Source organism: Pteropus medius, unplaced genomic scaffold, assembly GCF_902729225.1.
Source record: "Pteropus medius unplaced genomic scaffold, Ma_sr-lr_union100, whole genome shotgun sequence".
In the NCBI taxonomy this organism is placed as follows: Eukaryota; Metazoa; Chordata; class Mammalia; order Chiroptera; family Pteropodidae; genus Pteropus; species Pteropus medius.
The window spans coordinates 4616367-4635018 of NW_024353517.1; the positions used below are offsets into that span (position 1 = coordinate 4616367).

The following is an 18652-nucleotide window of genomic DNA, read 5'->3' on the forward strand; positions in this document are numbered from 1 at the left end:
CTGTCTTTCTCATTCACTTCTGTATCCCATTTGGTGAGTATGAAGGACTCGGGAGATTACCTGATTTGCTCACAGTCACCAGATAAATTAGCTGCAAAACCAAGAATTGAACTCAGGTCTTTCAGTATCAAACTCTAGTATCTTTCACCCACAGCTACCACGTTTCTTATTTTGATAAGTAAGTTGATTAAAATTTCTGTGCATAATTTTCCCCTTGAATTTGGATTCTCTTAGGATAAATGCCAAAAAAAGTGAAATTGCTGAGTCAAAGAGTATACATACTTTTTAAGGATGTTAATACATTCTGCAAAATTGATCCAGCAAGGTTGTCTTATGGGGTCTTATCACAGTCACATTTTACCCAAATGGGTTTAACTACCACAGGCCAGTCTGAGAGCCCAGGAATATGGGCTCTCGTGGTGGTGAGCATTTCACCACCATGGAGAGATTCTCATGATTAAAGATGCACGTTTTGCATATACCATAGCTCCTACACGCAAACCAATACTTCCTTTGGTGCTCAACCACAGACATAGCCATCTTTTCCAGTGCTGCAGAAACCACTGGCTGTGTTGGACTTATGAGAGGTACTATGTTTCCATCATGGTGTATAAATGTCTGACAGCTAATCTCGTATATCAGTTTTGGCTTTCTTAAGAGGGACCCGGCCTTTGGGGCCTCTTTTCTGTCTTTCTCATTCACTTCTGTACCCCATTTGATGAGTATGAAGGACTAGGGAGATTACCTGATTTGCTCACAGTCACCGGATAAATTAGCTGCAAAGCCAAATGTAAATACTATGTACTGGACCTTATAGGAGATTGAGGGACTTCCAAAGATTGTTTAAGTTATGTGAGATTCTGACTTTAAACCCCACTCCTTTAATTCCCTCATGAGGTTTGACTATAGAGTATACCTGAGCCACGTTCATTGTATGCTCGCCCCATTAATCTCAAAGTCTGAGTGGAACCCTTTTCACTTTATGGCTGATCAACTATGTCAAAAGGCCCTTTCAGGTCCACACAATTTCAATGGCATCTTTGCCTTCTTCTCACCGAAGTTAAGTGCTGCACCAAAACTTACAAGCCTCATGGTGCTCTAAGGCCTCAGGTGATACTTGTGATGCGTCAGTTATTACTACAAGCCAAAAGTTTACATGTAAATGTCCAAGTGACAACTCATCCATTTCTTCCTGCAGTTAATCACCACAGAAGGGCGCTTCCTCCAAGACAGTTTGTACAATGAAGGAATTCTAATTGTATGGGACCCATCTGTTTACCATTCAGATATCCCAAAGGTAAGTGGCTGTCCATGGGAAATAGGGATTGAGTCTCCTGTTTGCATATAGATTTCCGTGAGTTTCTGAGTTTTTTAAGTCATGGCTGACCTGGGCCATTCCTAAGGACTGGCTATTTCAGTTTTAGGGCACCCTACTTCATATGGACCAGCAGTTCAGAAGTATTCCTGTTTTATACCAGTGTTCTCCATGCCCTATTCTGCATTATCATGTATTGGCCTTCTAATTATGGTATATATCAGGGGTGATAATGGCTGGACTTCTCACCATCCGGGGTAGATTGTTCACTTAATACAATTATTCCTGATGAGTTATCAGCAGGAATAGACAGTGGTTACTATTACTCCTATAAATAATGTTACCGCATTTGTCCCATACTATCAGTTTCCAGAATTCTTCTCATTTAACTCTCATAACAAGGTAAGGAAGTATATATAAGTATGGTCTCTCGCATTTTACAAATGAGGAAACTGGAATGTAGAGAGGGGAAGTCACCTGTCCCAGGACTTAATTTACTAAGCACAGGACCAGATATGCAACAACATCTCATTCAGGGAAGGAGACAGGAGTCTCAGACCCACCGGTCTCTCAGCCTGTCTGGAATGGTCCTTTCACTGTTTCCCATGCATGCCAGTTAGCTTCTACCTGATGTGGGCTGCAGTGGCCACAGGAGAATAGCTTTAGGAAGGACAGAGAGCACTGTTCTTGGGACATTGAATTCTTAGTTGGCCACAGTAATAGCTGACAGACCCTGCCAATCCCTTGCATCCTCACTATCTCAGTTTCCATACTTTCACACTGATCTCTCTTAGAACTGAAATTTTCCCAGGTCAGGACAAAGACTCTGAACCCACAGATGTGGCAAGCTGTGTCCCAATTTTTGCCCCTTTAAAAATAAAAATGAGAGGCGGGGTTAGATAGTGCTAAGGGCCCCTTTCAGCACTGTTATAATTCCAAGATTCTGTGCTCTTACAGTCTGAAACTATTTCAGGGTCACCAAGCTCAAAATTCCCTGTGAGCACAGGTTACATACTAGGTCTCCTCTGCTACCAAGTGAGAGCTGTGATGTGGAGGAGAGGTATGGAATCTGCTCTGAGGAAGGGGCTGTGCCTCAGAATTCTGCCTTGGTCCTTCTCTACCTTCCCCTCAAGGTCCTTGGATGAGGATGACTGTCTGGGGGGCAGCAGTGGCATGGGCATATTTCTCTCCCTGAAACCATTTCCTTCTTTTTCAGTGGTACCAGAATCCTGACTACAAATTCTTTGATAACTACAGGAGCTATCGTAAGCTACATCCTGATCAGCTCTTTTACATCCTCAAGCCCCAGATGCCTTGGGAGCTGTGGGACATCATTCAAGAAATCTCCCCAGAGGAGATTCAGCCAAATCCCCCATCCTCTGGGATGCTCGGTGAGTCCATGTCTGGGGAAAGACCTCCTGTGTTTGTTTCCAGAAAAGATTAGCTTTCTTCTGGGGTCTCATTCATTCATTTGTTTGTTCATTCATTCACTAAACAATCACTAGCCTTTTGCTGTGTTTGTGTACTGTGCCAAGTTCTAGCTAAGATACAAAAGTTAATAAGATAGAACTCTTCTCCTTTAGGGTGTTCATTGAGAGAGTTCAATCAGATGTCTGAGGTAACATTGAATTTGTACCAGGAGAGAGTGACCACCTTGGTGCCACACGAGAGAGAACTCTGTCTAGGTGGACCGTCCAAGAGCTTCCTGTCTAGGTGGACCGTCCAAGAGTAGCTTTGGATCAGGCCTGTGAGAGGCGCAGATTTGGCAGGCGGAGATGGAGTCAAGGGAAGCACAGACAAGAGAGGAGGCTGGAAAACCGGAGGAATAGGGCTGGGACTGTGATGAGGCGAGTGAGGCACTTGTCTCAGGTAACAATTGAAGGGGTTTCCAAGAATTCGGTAGCAAGAGAAATAATATCTTAATACAATATCTTTTAAAACATCACAATTAATGTAAAATTTTATGATGAATAAAATATCAAAATTTTAAATAAGGACAGGATCAGTCATAATGTCATGCAGAACCATATTGGAATCTGAGGAAAAAGGAAGAATTGATAGTACTTTATTCACAATTTCAAAAAATCATCCACCCGAATGAACACCCTAATCATGGCCCTAGAAGAATGAGGGGTGGAGTTTGACCGGGCTGGGGTCATAAATGGAGCTGTGGGAGCTGATGTGGAGTAGGCTACGGTCAGAGTACCAGAGGGCCCTGAATGTTGGCTGCAGACTTTCTTTTTGGACTTTCTTCACCTCCCTCGGCCCTCATGGAACATCTGCTCTCCTTCCCATTCACTTTGAGTTTGGCCGAACCATGGGCAATGCCCACGAGGTCCTAGGCACCATATGTGCACCAGGAGGGACGCTCCCTCCTCTGGCTCCCCTGCAGTGGACCACTTTCCCACCGATGGCCCCGGCCACTCACCAATGTGTAATTTGCCTGCCCGCCTTCTCTACTAGACTGCAAACTCCCTCAGTGTGGGGACTGTGTTTGATTCATCTTTTGTGTCTGTCACAGGATAGCCCGGTGATAAATACTCCCCGAGTAAATGAACAAATAAGTGTTTAATATCAGAGGCACTCCTTATAGCAAGAGATAGGGACTCTTATAGTATCACACTGTTATACCTCTTTCTTTAACTTTTGGTTGGGTGCATTTGAGGCTGCTTCCTTCTGAGCAGGAATAGTGTGGAAGCACCTTGGAGAACACACTTTTCCATCACCCTACTGCCCTGTCTTTGCCTATGCCATTCCCTCCACCACCAGTCTTCCTCTCTTGCCCATCCCTCATGGTCATAGTGTCTGCCAGGCCCCACACCAGTGCTCTAGGAGGTTAACTTGAGCCCCCTCTCATAGGAAGTGCTCCCTCCCATAATTTCTAGAAACACTTCTGCTATGCCTACATCCATTAGTTGCAGAGGTGTCTTCCCCCATGTCTTCATTGGACCAAGGGAAGCCAGAAATAGAGGTAAGGCTTTTTGCAGATCTGATTCTTTTGGAACAAAGATACTGCTATCAGTTTATAGTTTTTCTGTTAGTGGGAACTGCTCCCTCATAAAGATTTCCTATATTTATTGTTGCCAAGAGGGGTCTTAATGCCATAACCTTATTTCATTCTAACAATAGCCTGTGTGGTAGGAGGAGTAGGTAGATTACCCCTTTGGGAGAAGTGAAGAACTTGAGGCCCAGAGAAGGATGTGTCCTGCATAAGATGACTGAGCCAGGTGGGGATAAGTGCAGGTGGTAGCAGCAGTCTCCCGTCTCTTGTTAGGTTTTCATCTCAATGTCTGTGCCACCGACCTGGCCGCAGGCGCTCAGCTCCAATCTCCTGCCTTAGTGAGCAGAGCCCGTGGTCAGTATATACCATGGCATGCTCGTCCAACTAGCCTTCTTCCCGGCTGAAGAAAGAACAGTCTCTCTCAACACACTATTTCCTGCAAGCACCGTAATAAACACCTTCCTTCAAATAGCAGCATCTAAGAAGTTTCTCTGGGATATAAAAGTGCTAGAAAGTACTGTGCACATGTGATGGTACTGTCTCCTCAGTTGCCTTGTCCTCTCTCTTCATACTGCTTATTCACGTTGATAAATTCATCAATTGATGGATGGGGCCCTTCGGTCCACTAGTGTTTAGGTAGAACCCACTATGCACCAGGTCCTGGCCTACGTGCTGGGGCTGTCACGGTGCATAGGGCTCAGTGGCCCTCATGGCACAGCTTGCTGGATTGGCTTACCAGAAGGACTCAGACTGTGAATCACAGTGATAACTAGAAATCCATATTATCTCCCAAAATTTGGGGTCATGAGCTGTAGACTCACTGGGCAGAGTTCCAGGGTATGGGGTAGGTTGTTGGGCAGAACTCACCTCTGCTCCCCTTTTCAGGCATCATCATCATGATGACGCTGTGTGACCAAGTGGATATTTATGAATTCCTCCCATCCAAGCGCAAGACTGATATGTGCTACTACTACCAGAAATTCTTTGACAGCGCCTGCACGATGGGCGCCTACCACCCGCTCCTCTTTGAGAAGAATCTGGTAAAGCACCTCAACCAGGGCACAGATGAGGACATTTACCTGCTTGGAAAAGCCACATTGCCTGGCTTCCGGAGGATTCACTGCTGAGTATGGGCTCCCCAGCAAGGTGCCCTCACCCTTCTCCACCAGGCATTTTACAGCCTGTCTGTTGGCCTGGAATGGGATGACCATGTTCCTGAACACTTCTGGCCTGCTAGTATGCTCTAGGCCTTCTGTCAGCAAGAACCCTAGAGCTTCAGGAGCCTGAGGCTGAGGAACCAGGCCCAGCTTGCCCTTGCCCTGTAGCTGTAGAGTTATATGAACCCAAAGCCTCCTGCCACACCTAGCACCTGTGTCTGAGGCAGACAGAGTCCTCCTCTCCTTCCACATGGGTAGATACAAGATCCACCTTTCCTACCAGGGCTGCCAAAGCTGGGCTGTTTTTCTGGCAAACCAGTGCTCTTATATTGCTTGAATTCTACACTTAGATATTGATTTCATGTTTTAAAGAAATTCTCCTAAATTATGATTGTGCTTGTTAAAGGGTGGCTCTGGAGGGCAGGTAAGTCATATGGAGTCCAAGAAACAGACTTGATTTCTCCAGAACAAAGTTGCTCCTAAGGTCCTTGCCCCCTGGAGGGGCAGTGTTTCTATCACTGGATGATTTAGCTAGTCCTTAGCCTTGTCTGGATGTTTTTTATGCACAAAGGGTCTTGATGAACTCACACCCCTCTCCATATGGAGACAGGGGAGTAGAAATGTATAGTCTCCATCTTCAAGTTGCTCACACAGTTCAGTGGGAGTGACAAACAGGCAGGATTCAGTGACCTCAGCACACTGAGGGCCTGTGGGGAGGTGGGCTTGCTGTGAGGTCTGCGTACCCTGGCGGGGAGGGGCATACACTTCCTGTGCCTGTGAGTTATAGAGGACTTCACAGAGTTGGGGGCCATAGAATTTTAGAAGAAGAGGAAAAACATGCCAAGCAGATTTTCAGAATCATTTGAGTTGTATTTTCTTTTCTGCTTTTATTACCCATTTTATTCTCTAGGGTCTGCCTGAACTTACAGGCTTAAATTATTTTTTGAGGAACCCCCCACCCATGTCTGAGGTAGCATGTGTAACCCCATGGCAGGTACAATGCCAAAAACCAGGTTTCCTCAGGCTCAGCCGGGCCTGGCCTGGCCTGCCCTGACCCTATCTTACTAGCTGGGTTTGCACACTGTATCCGCCTCTTCCTGTTTAATGCCCAACCCCAAACCTCCTCCTAACTGTCATCTTGTTTTTTCCATTTAAAGTAGTCTTTCCTCTCCCAAATTACTTCTAAGCGTTTGCTCCTTTAAAAGTATCCTAACCTGATTTCTTTGGCTTTCATGGGTCTTCTGTGAAAGATCTCTCAGGGAGTGGGGATGTGGTTCCCTAGAACTTAGTTGCCCTCAGAGGTCAAAACCTTAGGGATCATAACAGAGTCTCACAAGGTAGACCAGATGGCCCTGACCTGCACCCCTCCAGCAGGGGAGCAAGGGCAGAGTCTCCAGGCAGAGGCTCTCCCACTGTGGTCTGTAAACATGCTTTCCAGATGGTTTGCTCATCCCCTTCCCCTGGTAGAGAATCACCCTGGATATGTCCTGCGCCTGCTGTGGAGAAGGTAAAGGACTTGCTCAAGGTCACTAAGTAGTGCTGTAGAGCCAGGACTCCTACCCATCTGTGAAATGGGGGTGATGAGCCTACCTTATAGGGCTGTCGTGATGGTGACATGACACACCTGCCCTGGCTCCATCCCTAGCATCTGCAGGGCTCAGTATATGGTGGTTTCCTTTTCTCCTTTACTAAGGACCGGCTTTGTACCCACACCTGGGCAACACCTTGCTTTGAGGGAGGCAAAAAATGAGGCCCTGTCTTTAGGGAATCAACTGTCCCTTTGGGAGACAACTACCCTGCTTGGAATACCCAGGAAGCCATCCGAGGCAGTGGAGGATGCAGAATGTGCCTTTCTTCCTCCCTGCCTGGAGCCCAGGCTTGATTCTGCTTGGGAATGGGCAAAGAAGCACTTGGGCCACTAACTGCTGTGTCTTTTCTGCCTCTCAGAGCCCATGAGTTCCTGGCTTCCTTCTCCTTCTGATTTGACACACTCATTACAATCATTGAATCATGAACTCTGAGTACAGAGGAAGGTGGCATTTCATCAGCAGGAGATAGATGTTAGTCTATACACTGAGAACACACTGGGTAGATTTGAGCATTTAGTACTTATTAATATAAGGGATCAAATTAATTTAAGTGTGATTTTGAGGTCTATAGAACTTTTATTTCTGTGATTTTTATGTGGGAAGTCTGGTCAAATGCCAACAAAGGACATTACTGTTGGTGTGGTGAGGTATTTAATATTCGTTACGGATAATTAAAAAAATTATGACTGAGTGTTGTAGGAAAGCCCCTGTCTCTAAGATGTTCTGTTTCCCTCAATAGTCATCTCATCATCCTTTTTCACGAGGTCCTCTAATCATTTCACCAATTAAATAAGCTATGGCTTGAAATTGAGACATCAAACTCAGAAACTTCGGAAATATGCCTAAGCTACTTCTGAATTACCCAAAGATGATGTAAAAATTTAAAATAAATGTGTTTTTTTAAAAAAAGCTTGTTCTCTCTTTTTACTTGATAAGGGAATGACTGCTGATTGTCAGTTCTCATTTCCAGAGAAGACACCACTGGAATCTTGAATCCCTGAATCCTCAACTAGCTCCTCTTCAGTACTCCAGGAAAAGGAATGCTCACTTATGTGGCAGGATAGCATCTATGAGATAGTGACTGATTTATTGATATTTCTTCCTTTTAATTTTTGCTTAGATTCAAATGACTAAGGTGTTGTTCATACAATACTTTGGGGGAAGGGATGCAATAGGACAGAAAGCAAAATAAAAGGAAATTACTTACCTTGGTTTCTAAAAGCCTAAAACCCTTAAAGGAATAATGTCCTAAAAGAATAGCCAAAATGTTTGGATAAAAATCCTGAGGAGAAGCAGGAATAAAGGGAGAAAGAATAATTCCTTTCCCCCATGAACTGACTAGCTCCCATTATGGCTCGAATATGTCTCCCTAAAATTCATATGTTGAAGTCCCAATTTCCAATACTTCAGAATGTGAACTTATTTGAAAATAGGGTTATTGCAGAGATAACTGGTTAAAATGAAGTCATATTGGAGTAGGGTGAGCCCCTAATCCAATGTGACAGGTGTCCTTATAGAAATCGAGGGATAGACATACAGGGAGACTGTCAAGTGAAGACAAAGGCCAGGATCAGATCGGAAATGCTTCTATAAGCCAGAGATTGACAGCAAGTCACCAGAAGCTAGGGGACAGAGGTACGGAAGATTCTATTCACAGTCTTCAGAAAGAACCAGCCCTGCTGACACCTTGATCTCGGATTTCTAGCCTCTAGAACTGTGAGAAAATAAATTTCTGCTGTTGAAGCTATGCTGTTTGTGGTACTTTGTTACAGCTGCCCTAGCAAGCACATATTCTCCCTCTCCTGCTGGTAACTCCCCACCTACAACAGAGTCCCCTGGGGCTAGAAAGAACACTAAAAGGAGTGTGGCTATCTGTGTGCCTGGAGAGAGAGTCCTGTGCCCTGCTACCTAGACAAAGCTCTGGGAAGGACCTGTAAATCCTTGGAGGGTGAGGCTTCATGGGGACATAAGTCCAGGCAGATGGGACCTTAGGCAGCCTTGAAGAAATCTCATGCCTGGAAAGGCACAAAAGCAGCTGAGCAAAGGCCATTTCCTGATGAGAACGTGAATGAAGGACACCTGAGTAGTGCTGCTGAGTAGCCTGGTAAGAGAAGGCTGTACTCCGGACTCCTGCACCTGGTGCCTTAGTGTTACAAGTTTCCCGGAACTTCGATATTGGCTGAGAGTGGGTTTCTGCCTGGATCCCAGTATAATAGGAGCTCAAAATAGAAGTGACAGAAAAATAGATTTCAATTTTTGGAGGAACAGATTTGTGCTTGCCACATTCACAGTGGCTCTAAATCTCTGTGAAGTCCTTTCAGCAGGTGAGCTCAGAGGTTTGGACCCCTCTGTCTGGGTCTGGAGGGGAGTTTCTGCAACCTCCTCGGGCTGCCTTCCCCCTGATCCCTACTCTAGCCTCTGCTGACTTTTTTAAGGTGTATATGCTGGGGGCAAAGGAGGAAGAGTGGGGACCTGACTCCTCTTTACCTCACCAGGCACTAGGGAGAGGAAAGGCTCACACCTACCTGCACTTCCTTTTGGTTGCCATTTTCTTGAAATACCTTTTTCCATCCCTGTACTCTCAGTCTGTGTGTGTCCTTAAAGCTAAAATGAGTATGTTACAGGCAGTATATCATTGGGTCTTGTGGTTTTTTTGTTTTTTCTTAATCCATTTATCCTGTTATTGGAGAAGTTATTCTATTTACATTTAAGTAATTATTGTTGGTAGGGACTTACTATTGCCATTTTGTTTTCTTACTTTTGCAGATCCTTTGTTTCTTGCCTCTTGCTGTCTTCCTTTGTGGTTTGATGACTTTTTGTGGTGGTATGCTTTGATTCCTTTGTCATAATCTTTAATAGCATATGGAAAATTTATACTTTGACTTCTCCCTCCATTACATTTTAGGTTATTGATGTTACAATTTACATCTTTTTATATTATCTATCCAATAACAAATTATATGGTTATGGTTGATTTTAATATATATATTGAACTTTTAGACTAGAATTGTAAGAGAATTATGTACCCCCATTACGATATTAAAGAATCTGACCTTGAATATATATCGACATTGCCACTGACTTTTATACATTCATATGTTTTTCGCAATGTTAATTAGCCTTCTTTTATTTTAGCTTGAAGAACATCCTTTAGCATTTCTTAAAAGGCAGATCTAGAGGTGATGATCTCCCTCAACTTTTCTTTGGGAAATTCTTTGTCAGGCAGTTTATAGATCTCTATCTTTTTTTAGGGTCAGTTTTAGAGTTTTATTTTCTTTGTTGGTGTCATGTTCATTTGATTTTCTTTACCTTTGGTTCCTTGCATTGGTATTTGTACATTTGAGTAAGTGGTCTCTTATTCCAGATTTTATAGGTAAACTTTAGCAGGGAGAGACCTACACATGTTAACATGGCTTGGGGGTACTGGACAGGTCAGCTGGTAGCATCCATGGGCAGGTGGGACTTGCTCTGAGGGTATCTAATTGGGTGAGGCAATTCCCCTGGTCTGAGGCCAGGTACTCTCCATGCTACTGGCGAGGCCACTGGATAGGATCTCTGATCAGACAGGGCTGCTTTTTGTGCTTGGTGGTCAGATGGAACCACTGGCTGGGCTCTGCAATCACTTATGGTTAGGCAAAATCTCTGGCTGTGTTTCCTGGCAAGATTGGGTCACTGGTTGGACTCCACAACTGGGCAGGACTGGGGGCTGGACTTCACAATATTTCTTGTTTGGTTGGGGCATCAGACTGTGCTCCCCAATTGGATGGTTCTGCTGGCTGGACTCTGTGTTCAGGTTGTGGACATGGCTTCACAGTTGGACAGAGCTTCAGGTGCTCTGTGATTAGGCCAGGCCATGGGCTGTGTCCTGAAGTTGGATGGTAGCACAGGCTGAGCTTTGCAATCTGGCAGGCCACTGGCTGTGCTCCGTGGTTGTGCAAGGTTCTGGTTGGAAAGGACTAAGGGCTGTACTCTGTGGTCAGGCAAAGTTGTTTTCTGAGCTCTTTTGTCAGGTTGAGCTGTAGACTATGCTTTTGATTTGGCTGAGTCACTGTCTGGACACCTTGCCTGGGCAGGGCTGCAGGCTGTGTGTTCAGCAATAGGCAAGGCCGTAGGCTGGGGTCAGTACCATAGGCTGGGCTCCGAGGCTGCCCAGAGTCACTGTTCAGGCTCCCTGGTTGTGTGGGGCCAGAGGCTACCCTTAACAGTTGGGCAGGGTTGTAGGATGTGCTCCATGGTTGCCCAGGTTCCTCTAGCAAGGCTTCCTGGATGGGTGGGGCTGAAGGCTGTGCTTAGAAGTTGAGTAGGACTGTGAATTTGCTTCCCTTCTCCAGCAGGGCAATAGAAAAGGCTCCATGGCCAGTATGGTAAGTGACATACATGAGAAGTCTACTTTCATTCTTTTGTATATGGAAGTTCAGTTGCCCCAGTATCATTTGTTAAAAAGACCTGGTATATTCATGGTAATTCTTTTGGTTATAGAGTTTTTTGGGGGGGTCTCATTTGATTTTAAATATGTTTCTTAAAAACAACATATTAGATTTTGTTTTCTTACTCAGAATATTAGCCTTTTAATAGGTATATTTAACTCATTTAAATGTATCATCATGATTAATATCTTTAACTGTTACCTTTCATGCTGTTTTTATATTTCCTTACTATTTCTTTTGTTTTCTCCTTTCGTCATCTGGATATCTTCTTTTATCATTTTCAGAGCTTTGTATTATATAATTCTATATGGTGTAGTATATCTTATATTTCATTCTACCTCAAAGTTTTACAAAAGCCCATATTTTAACCCATATTTTACTCCTTGTCAGAATCAAATGAAATGGTATCTTGTATTTCTATATATACAAGATAAGAAACGTGACATATTTTTATTCTTTATTACCTATCCTTAACTTTTATTAATATTAGGATTTTAGATTCACAACATTGTTGTTGGAGAATAATTTTGATAATAATATTCAGTTTCATAACCAGGGTTACAATGTATTTTTAGGTACATTTCTATTTTAATTAATTACTCAGCAACAATACTTTTATATTGTGACAGCTTCATTCTTGATGCTTCTAGTTTGCTCCATTTTTCATTCCGTTGTAGTACATCTTCAAAAAATTGTTTCAAGGACACATGGGTCCCTACATATCTGAGAATATTTTTATGTTTTCACACAGGAAAGACAAATTGTTTAGGTGTAAAATTCTAGGAGTAAAAATATTTTCCTTTTGAAACTTACATAGTAGAATCATATTCCTATCTAGTTGTAAGATTCAAAAGGTAGAATGCAAAAAGCACACATAGTTAAAATTTCTCTTGACAAATTCCTTAAAAACGCACATAATCCCAGATCTGAATCCTTGAAAACTCAAAAGCCTAAGATTATCATCTATGTGTGTGGGTATTTTTTTTTTTTGCCTTCTGGCTAAAGCCCTTCTTTCCCTAAGGCAGTGAAGGCCTGACATTTGCTGACCAATGTAATTTTGAAAGAGGACTTTCATTAAGCAAAAAGATTTATTTTATGTAGTCATATAGATTGCTCCTAAAGACCTAGATAAGTCTTTCTAGGTTTGTAATACTCTTCGCAGAGATTGCCAAGCTGAGTTAACTCAGATCGGTCGACACTTTCTCTAGGAGGCCTGTGAGCCCACATCATCCCCTCTGTCAAGGTTCGTACCGGTGCCACTCCTCTGCCCTCTTCATTTCCATTCTATGGCTATCCACACACACATATATTGCATTATAGTAAAGTTGTATGTTGTTTCTCTCTCTCTCTCTCTCTACACACACACACACACACATACACACACACACACACAAATGGTAGGCTCCCTTGGGACAGGGCTTGGGTCTCATTTGTCTTTATCCTCAATGTCTATGACAGAGCCTGATGAACAATGAAAATTCTTTAAACTAAACAGGAAGATGCAGTATTCTGTAGACACGATACTCAGTGTATGAGGGTTGTATAATTATAAGATAAACTTTTTAACTATGTGGAACCTGTGACTGAGAAAACTAAATTTCATATTAAAAATAAGAAATCAGTAGAGAACATTTTCTCCCTGGATGTTTCATTGATGAACACATTTTGTGTCTAAACTAAATGCTCTTGTTTTCTGCGAAAAGTTTCATTACCTCAGCCTTCCAGAGGATAAAATAATAAAATAATAGAAAGCTTAATAAAATAATTAAATAATTGAATCTTTGATTATGGGCTTTAGTGGTCACAGAGCATCAGTTTCATATCTTTGTAGACCCTTTATAAATTCTCATGTCACAGATAATAGTCATTCATGCTATCGATTTTATCCTTTAAAATTCTTTTTTTAAATACATAAAAAGAACTTTCAGTGAAAAAGAGAAATACATCCAGAAAAATTGCCATGTTTTTCTTTTATTCCTGTAACACAATTATACCATGTTTAGTGTACAAAAATACAGAATTACAGATAACAAAAAGAAAAACACATTTTGTTATATTTCTTCCTAGATTGAAATATGCCATGTCTTTCTTAAGGCTAAATTAAATCAGCTTCCTATTATTAAATGTTATATTTTCTATTACTTCCTCTACACTGTGAAAGTGGTACGACACAGCTCAAAAGATTCCTAGAATTTTATTTTTAGACATCTCAAAGTAGAAAATTAATGCTGGAGTGTGCCAACTTTTGCCTGCATTCAAAGAAATTAACAGCTTTGTTGAAGTAGAATTGACATACGACAAAGTGTACATATTTAATGTGACAATTTGATAGGTTTGACTCATGTATACATTTATGACACCATCACCACAGTCAAGATAACAATCATCCATCACCTCCTAAAGTTTTTTCTTCATTCTTCATAATCCCTTCCTTCCATCCCTTCCTACTCCTCCCCAACTCCAATTTTTTACACTATAGATTAGTTTGCATCTTCTAGAATTTTATAACATGGAATTATATTCTTTGGACCCTGTATCTATATCAGTCAGAGTTCAACCAAAAAGCAAAACCAGCGGGGGTGAAGAGGGGAACACACACACACACACACACACACACACACACACACACACACATTTTAAAGAAACTTGTTAAAGGGAATTGGCGTATGCAATTGTGGGGGCTGGTTAAGCAGTCTCTTTAAGGCTATGTCTTTATGTCTGATGACAGCACTTGAAGACCACAGGGCAAGAAGTTGAGAAGGAAAGATGACAAGCAGGCTAGAACTGACAAACGTGAGCTGGCATCCACAAGCATAACCTAAAACCCCAGGAGCATGAACCCCATAAGGACAGACTGAAACACTTGTTGATTCTTGTTGCCTCTGACCTTGGTGATGAAGGTATCTTACAGAAGCCAGGGCCCTTTGTCCAAAGGTAAACAAAGTCAGAAAATCTGAAGAGTCAAAGGAAGGTAGAGCAAGTACAGAGCCAGATGCTGCTTCATGTCAACACAGGGAATTAGCAGATCAGCAACAGTGTGTGACAGCTACAAAGTGGCTTTCCTCTAACCCCTTAAAATTTCAAAAAGATCTCCCTGGTAGCCCACTCTAACCAGAAACATACAAGAAAGATAGATTCTTGGATATATAGTACAGACTAGCCAAGAAAACATAATTATAAAATCATCGCACGCTCTTTTTTGTCCGGCTTCTTTTACTCAGCGCAATTATTCTGAGATTCACCCATGCTGTTGTATGTATTAATAATGTATTCCTTTTAATTGCATTCCATTTTATATAGTATTCCATTTTATGAATATGCAATCATTTGTAAAACAATTATCTCTGTTAATGAACATTTGGATTGTTTGGGGCTATCATAAATAGAGTTGCTATGACCATTTACATACAAACCTTTCATTTCTCTAAGGTAAATACCTAGCAGTCAAGTATGATCTGGGTCATATGATAGATGTATAATTCACTTTTTAAGAGCTGCCATATTATTTCCTAAAGTAGTTGTACTATTTTACATTCTCATCAGCAGTGTGTGAAAGTTCTATTTCTTCCACATCCTTGCCAGCATTTGGTAGAATAAATAATTTTAGAAGTTATAATACGTGTGTAGTGTTATTTTAATTTACAATTCCAAAATGACAAATAATATTCATCATATTTTCATATGCTTATTTACCATTTGTCTATTTTCTTTGGTGAAGAATATTTTCATATAATTTCACCATTTTGCACAAATTATCATATAATTGAATTTTAAGAGTTCTTTATATATTCTGGATACAAATCTTTTATCAGCATTTGGGATCTATAAATATTTTCTCCCAGTCCTTTTTTTTCATTCTCTTAATAATGTTTTATAAAGAGCAGACATTTTAAATTTTGATGAAGTCAAATTTATTAATTTATTCTTTTCTGGATCATGTTTTGGTATTATAGCTGAGATATTTTTGCATGACCCAAAGTTATAAAAAACTTTTAAGTTGTCTTCTTAATGTTTTATAACTTTAGGTTTACATTTAGGTTTATGATCCATTTTGAGTTAATTTTTATATTGGTACAATGTATGAATCAAAATTCATTTTTTGCATATGGACATCCAGTTTTTCTAGGATGATTTGTTGCAAAGAACATATTTTCACCACTAAATAATCTGTTCACCTTTACCAAAAAATCAATTTACCATATGTGTGTAGATCTGTTTCGGGACTACTCTGTTCCATTGATCTATTTGTTTACCTGGATACTAATTCCACACTGTTATGATTACTGTAGCTTTAAATTTGTATTTTTTTCCAAAATTATTTTAGGTATCTTAAGTCCTTTGCATTTCCATATAAATTATAAAATTAGTGTTATATACTGAAAAATGTTATATACTTTTTCATAGTATTCTTGTATGATACTTTGTATTTCTGCAGTGTCTGTCATAATTTCCCCTCTTTCATCCCTGATTTTGTTTATTTGTGTCCTTTCTCTTTTTTCTTTAGTGAGTCTAGCGAAGATGTTTGTCAATTTTATTAACCTTCTCAAAGAACCAGCTCTTTGTTGTATTTATTTTTCTATTGTTTTGTTTTGTTTTCAATTTCATTTATTTTGCTCCAATTTTGATTATATCTTTCCTTCTGCTGACTTTAGGCTTCATTTGTTTTTCCATTTCTAGTTTTTTAAGATGAAGCATTAGGTTTTTTTATTTGAGCTTGTTCTTGTTTTTGGAGACAGGCCTGTAATGATATGAACCTTCCGCTTATGACTGCTTTTGCCAAGTCCCAAAAGTTCTGATATGTTGTACTATCATTATCATTCATTTCTGTGTATCTCTTGATCTCTCTTTTTATTTCTTCTCTGACCCAGTTATTCTTCAGTACCATGTTGTTTAATCTCTATGTTTTCATGGTTCTTTCCACTTTCTTTTTGCAGTTGATCTCTAGTTTCAAAGCATTATGATCAGAGAATATGGTTGGTATGATTTCAACCCTCTTATATTTGTTGAGGCTATCTCTGTGTCCCAGTACGTGGTCAATCCTTGAGAATGTTCCATGTGCACTAGAGAAGAATGTATGAGCAGCTGTTTTGGGATGAAGGCTCTGTAAATGTCAATTATGTCCAATTGGTCTGAAGTGTCATTTAAGGATATTATTTCCTTATTGATTTTCTCTTTAGGTGATCTGTTCATATCTGACAGTGGGATATTTAGGTCCCCTACTATGATAGTGTTTTGTTCTTTCTCCCTTTAGTTCTGATAGTAATTGCTTGACATATTTCAGGGCTCCCTGATTGAGAGCATAGATATTAATAAGTGTTATGTCTTCTTGGTGCATGATTTCCTTTATCATTATGAAGAGTCCTTCAGTATCTTTCTTTACCTCTTTTATTTTGAAGTCTAGTTCGTCTGATATTAGTACCGCTACTCCCGCTTTTCTCTGAATGCCATTTGCTTGAAATATCAGTTTCCACCCTTTCACTGTGAGTCTGTATTTGTCTTTGGAACTGAGATGTGTCTCCTCGTTGGGTTTTGTTTTTTGCTGCATTCTGCAACTCTGTGCCTTTTTATTGGTGAGTTCAGTCCATTTACATTTCGGGCGATTATTGAAATATGAGGTCTTCTTATAGCCATTTTATCTTTTGCTTTCTGGTAGCTCGGTGTTTCCACTGCTTCCTTGTCCTTGCGTTTCCGTTTCCTTTATTTTGGTTGACTTTTGTGGGTTTTCCTCTGGTTCTTCTTGTTTTGCGTTATATACTTCAGTTCTGAATCTTTGGCATGTGGTTCCCATTATGAATATGTAAAGCATAGTGTTTTATATATATATATATATATATATATATATACACACACATATATATATATGTACAGTCATCCATTTTCTTCTCTGCGTGCCTTATCTCCACTCCCCTTTATGAATTTGGATCTTTGAATCCTCCCCTTTTCAGTCATTGTTGTCTCAATTTTTCTGTATATATGTTGAACATTCATTACTATCTTGCTATGGCCATTCTCTTCTTATTGTTTAAGCTTGTAATGCCCTGTTCTTATTAAGGGATGTACTCCTCTGCTTCTATTTGCCTGCTAGTCACCTTACTCCTAATTATGGTTTTTTTTGTTTGTTTGTTTGTTTTTGTCATTTTTGTTTTAGGTGAGCTGACCCCTTTCAGAATTTCCTGTAATGCAGGCCTTGTAGTGGAGAATTCCCTCAATTTTGTATGTCTGGAAAGGTCTTTATTTCTCCTTCATATCTAAAAGAGAACTTAGCTGGATACATTATTCTAGGCTGGTAGTTCCTTTCACTTAATAGTTTGAATATTTGATTCCACTTCTTTCTGTCTTGTAAGGTTTGTGCTGAGTAGTCTGACGATAATCTAATGGGTTTTCCTTGATAGGTTACTGGCTGCCCTGCGAATTTTGTCGTTGTCGTTGATTTTTGATAATTTTAATACAACGTGTCTTGGTGAAGGCACATTTTATTAAAGGCACAAAGGCGTCTTTGGGTTGAGCTAATTGGGCGTTCTGTTGACTTCTTGAATTTGAAGCTCCAGCTGATTCCTTAGATTTGGGAAATTCTCATCAACTATTTGTCTGAAAATGCTTTCTAGTCCCTGCTCCTTTTCCTCACCTTTGAGAATGCCCATTATTCTTATGTTTCCTCTCTTGATAGTATCAGCTAGTTCTCGTATTTCTCTTTCATTATTTTGCATTCTTTGGTTTCTTTCTTCTTCCTTCTGATTTATTTCTAGATTTCTGTTTTTGACATCACTGATCCTTTCCTCCATTTGGTCGACTTTATTTCCCAAGTTTGCTCTTTCATTTTTTAACTCTTGCAGTGGTTTTTTTTTTCCCCCCCAGAAGATCTATTCTGTTCTTTTTGAGGGTTTCAATCTCCTTGCTAAGGAACTCATTCTGCTCATCTAGTTGTTTTTTCAGTTCTTGAAATTCTTGATATGACTTGTTTCAGATCTCACTGAGTTTTTTCAGAAGTACCATCCTGAATTCTCTGTCATTTAAGTCGTGTTTTTCTATGTCTGTAAGCTTATTTTCTGGAGATTTTTCTTTCTTTCTGAGATGCCTTGTCACCTTGGTTGTTCATGGTGTTTAATGGACTGGTTCTCCACCTGGGCATTAATAGAAGTGTATTCTGCTTTTTTTTTTTTTTT

The 18652-nt window shown here is 40.6% G+C and overlaps 1 protein-coding gene across 4 annotated transcripts in view; it reads left to right on the forward strand.

Moving 5' to 3' along the window:
- ST6GAL1 (ST6 beta-galactoside alpha-2,6-sialyltransferase 1) overlaps nucleotides 1–7971 on the forward strand; it is a 104148-nt gene extending 96177 nt beyond the window's left edge. For all 4 annotated transcript variants that reach the window (XM_039850796.1, XM_039850794.1, XM_039850795.1 and 1 more), the window contains 3 exons: nucleotides 1199–1297; nucleotides 2532–2706; nucleotides 5202–7971. In XM_039850796.1, the coding sequence (XP_039706730.1) occupies nucleotides 1199–1297; nucleotides 2532–2706; nucleotides 5202–5443 (516 nt within the window). In that variant the 3' untranslated portion in view covers nucleotides 5444–7971. The remainder of the gene's footprint in view (nucleotides 1–1198; nucleotides 1298–2531; nucleotides 2707–5201) is intronic.
- The last annotated feature ends 10681 nt before the right edge of the window (nucleotides 7972–18652 follow it).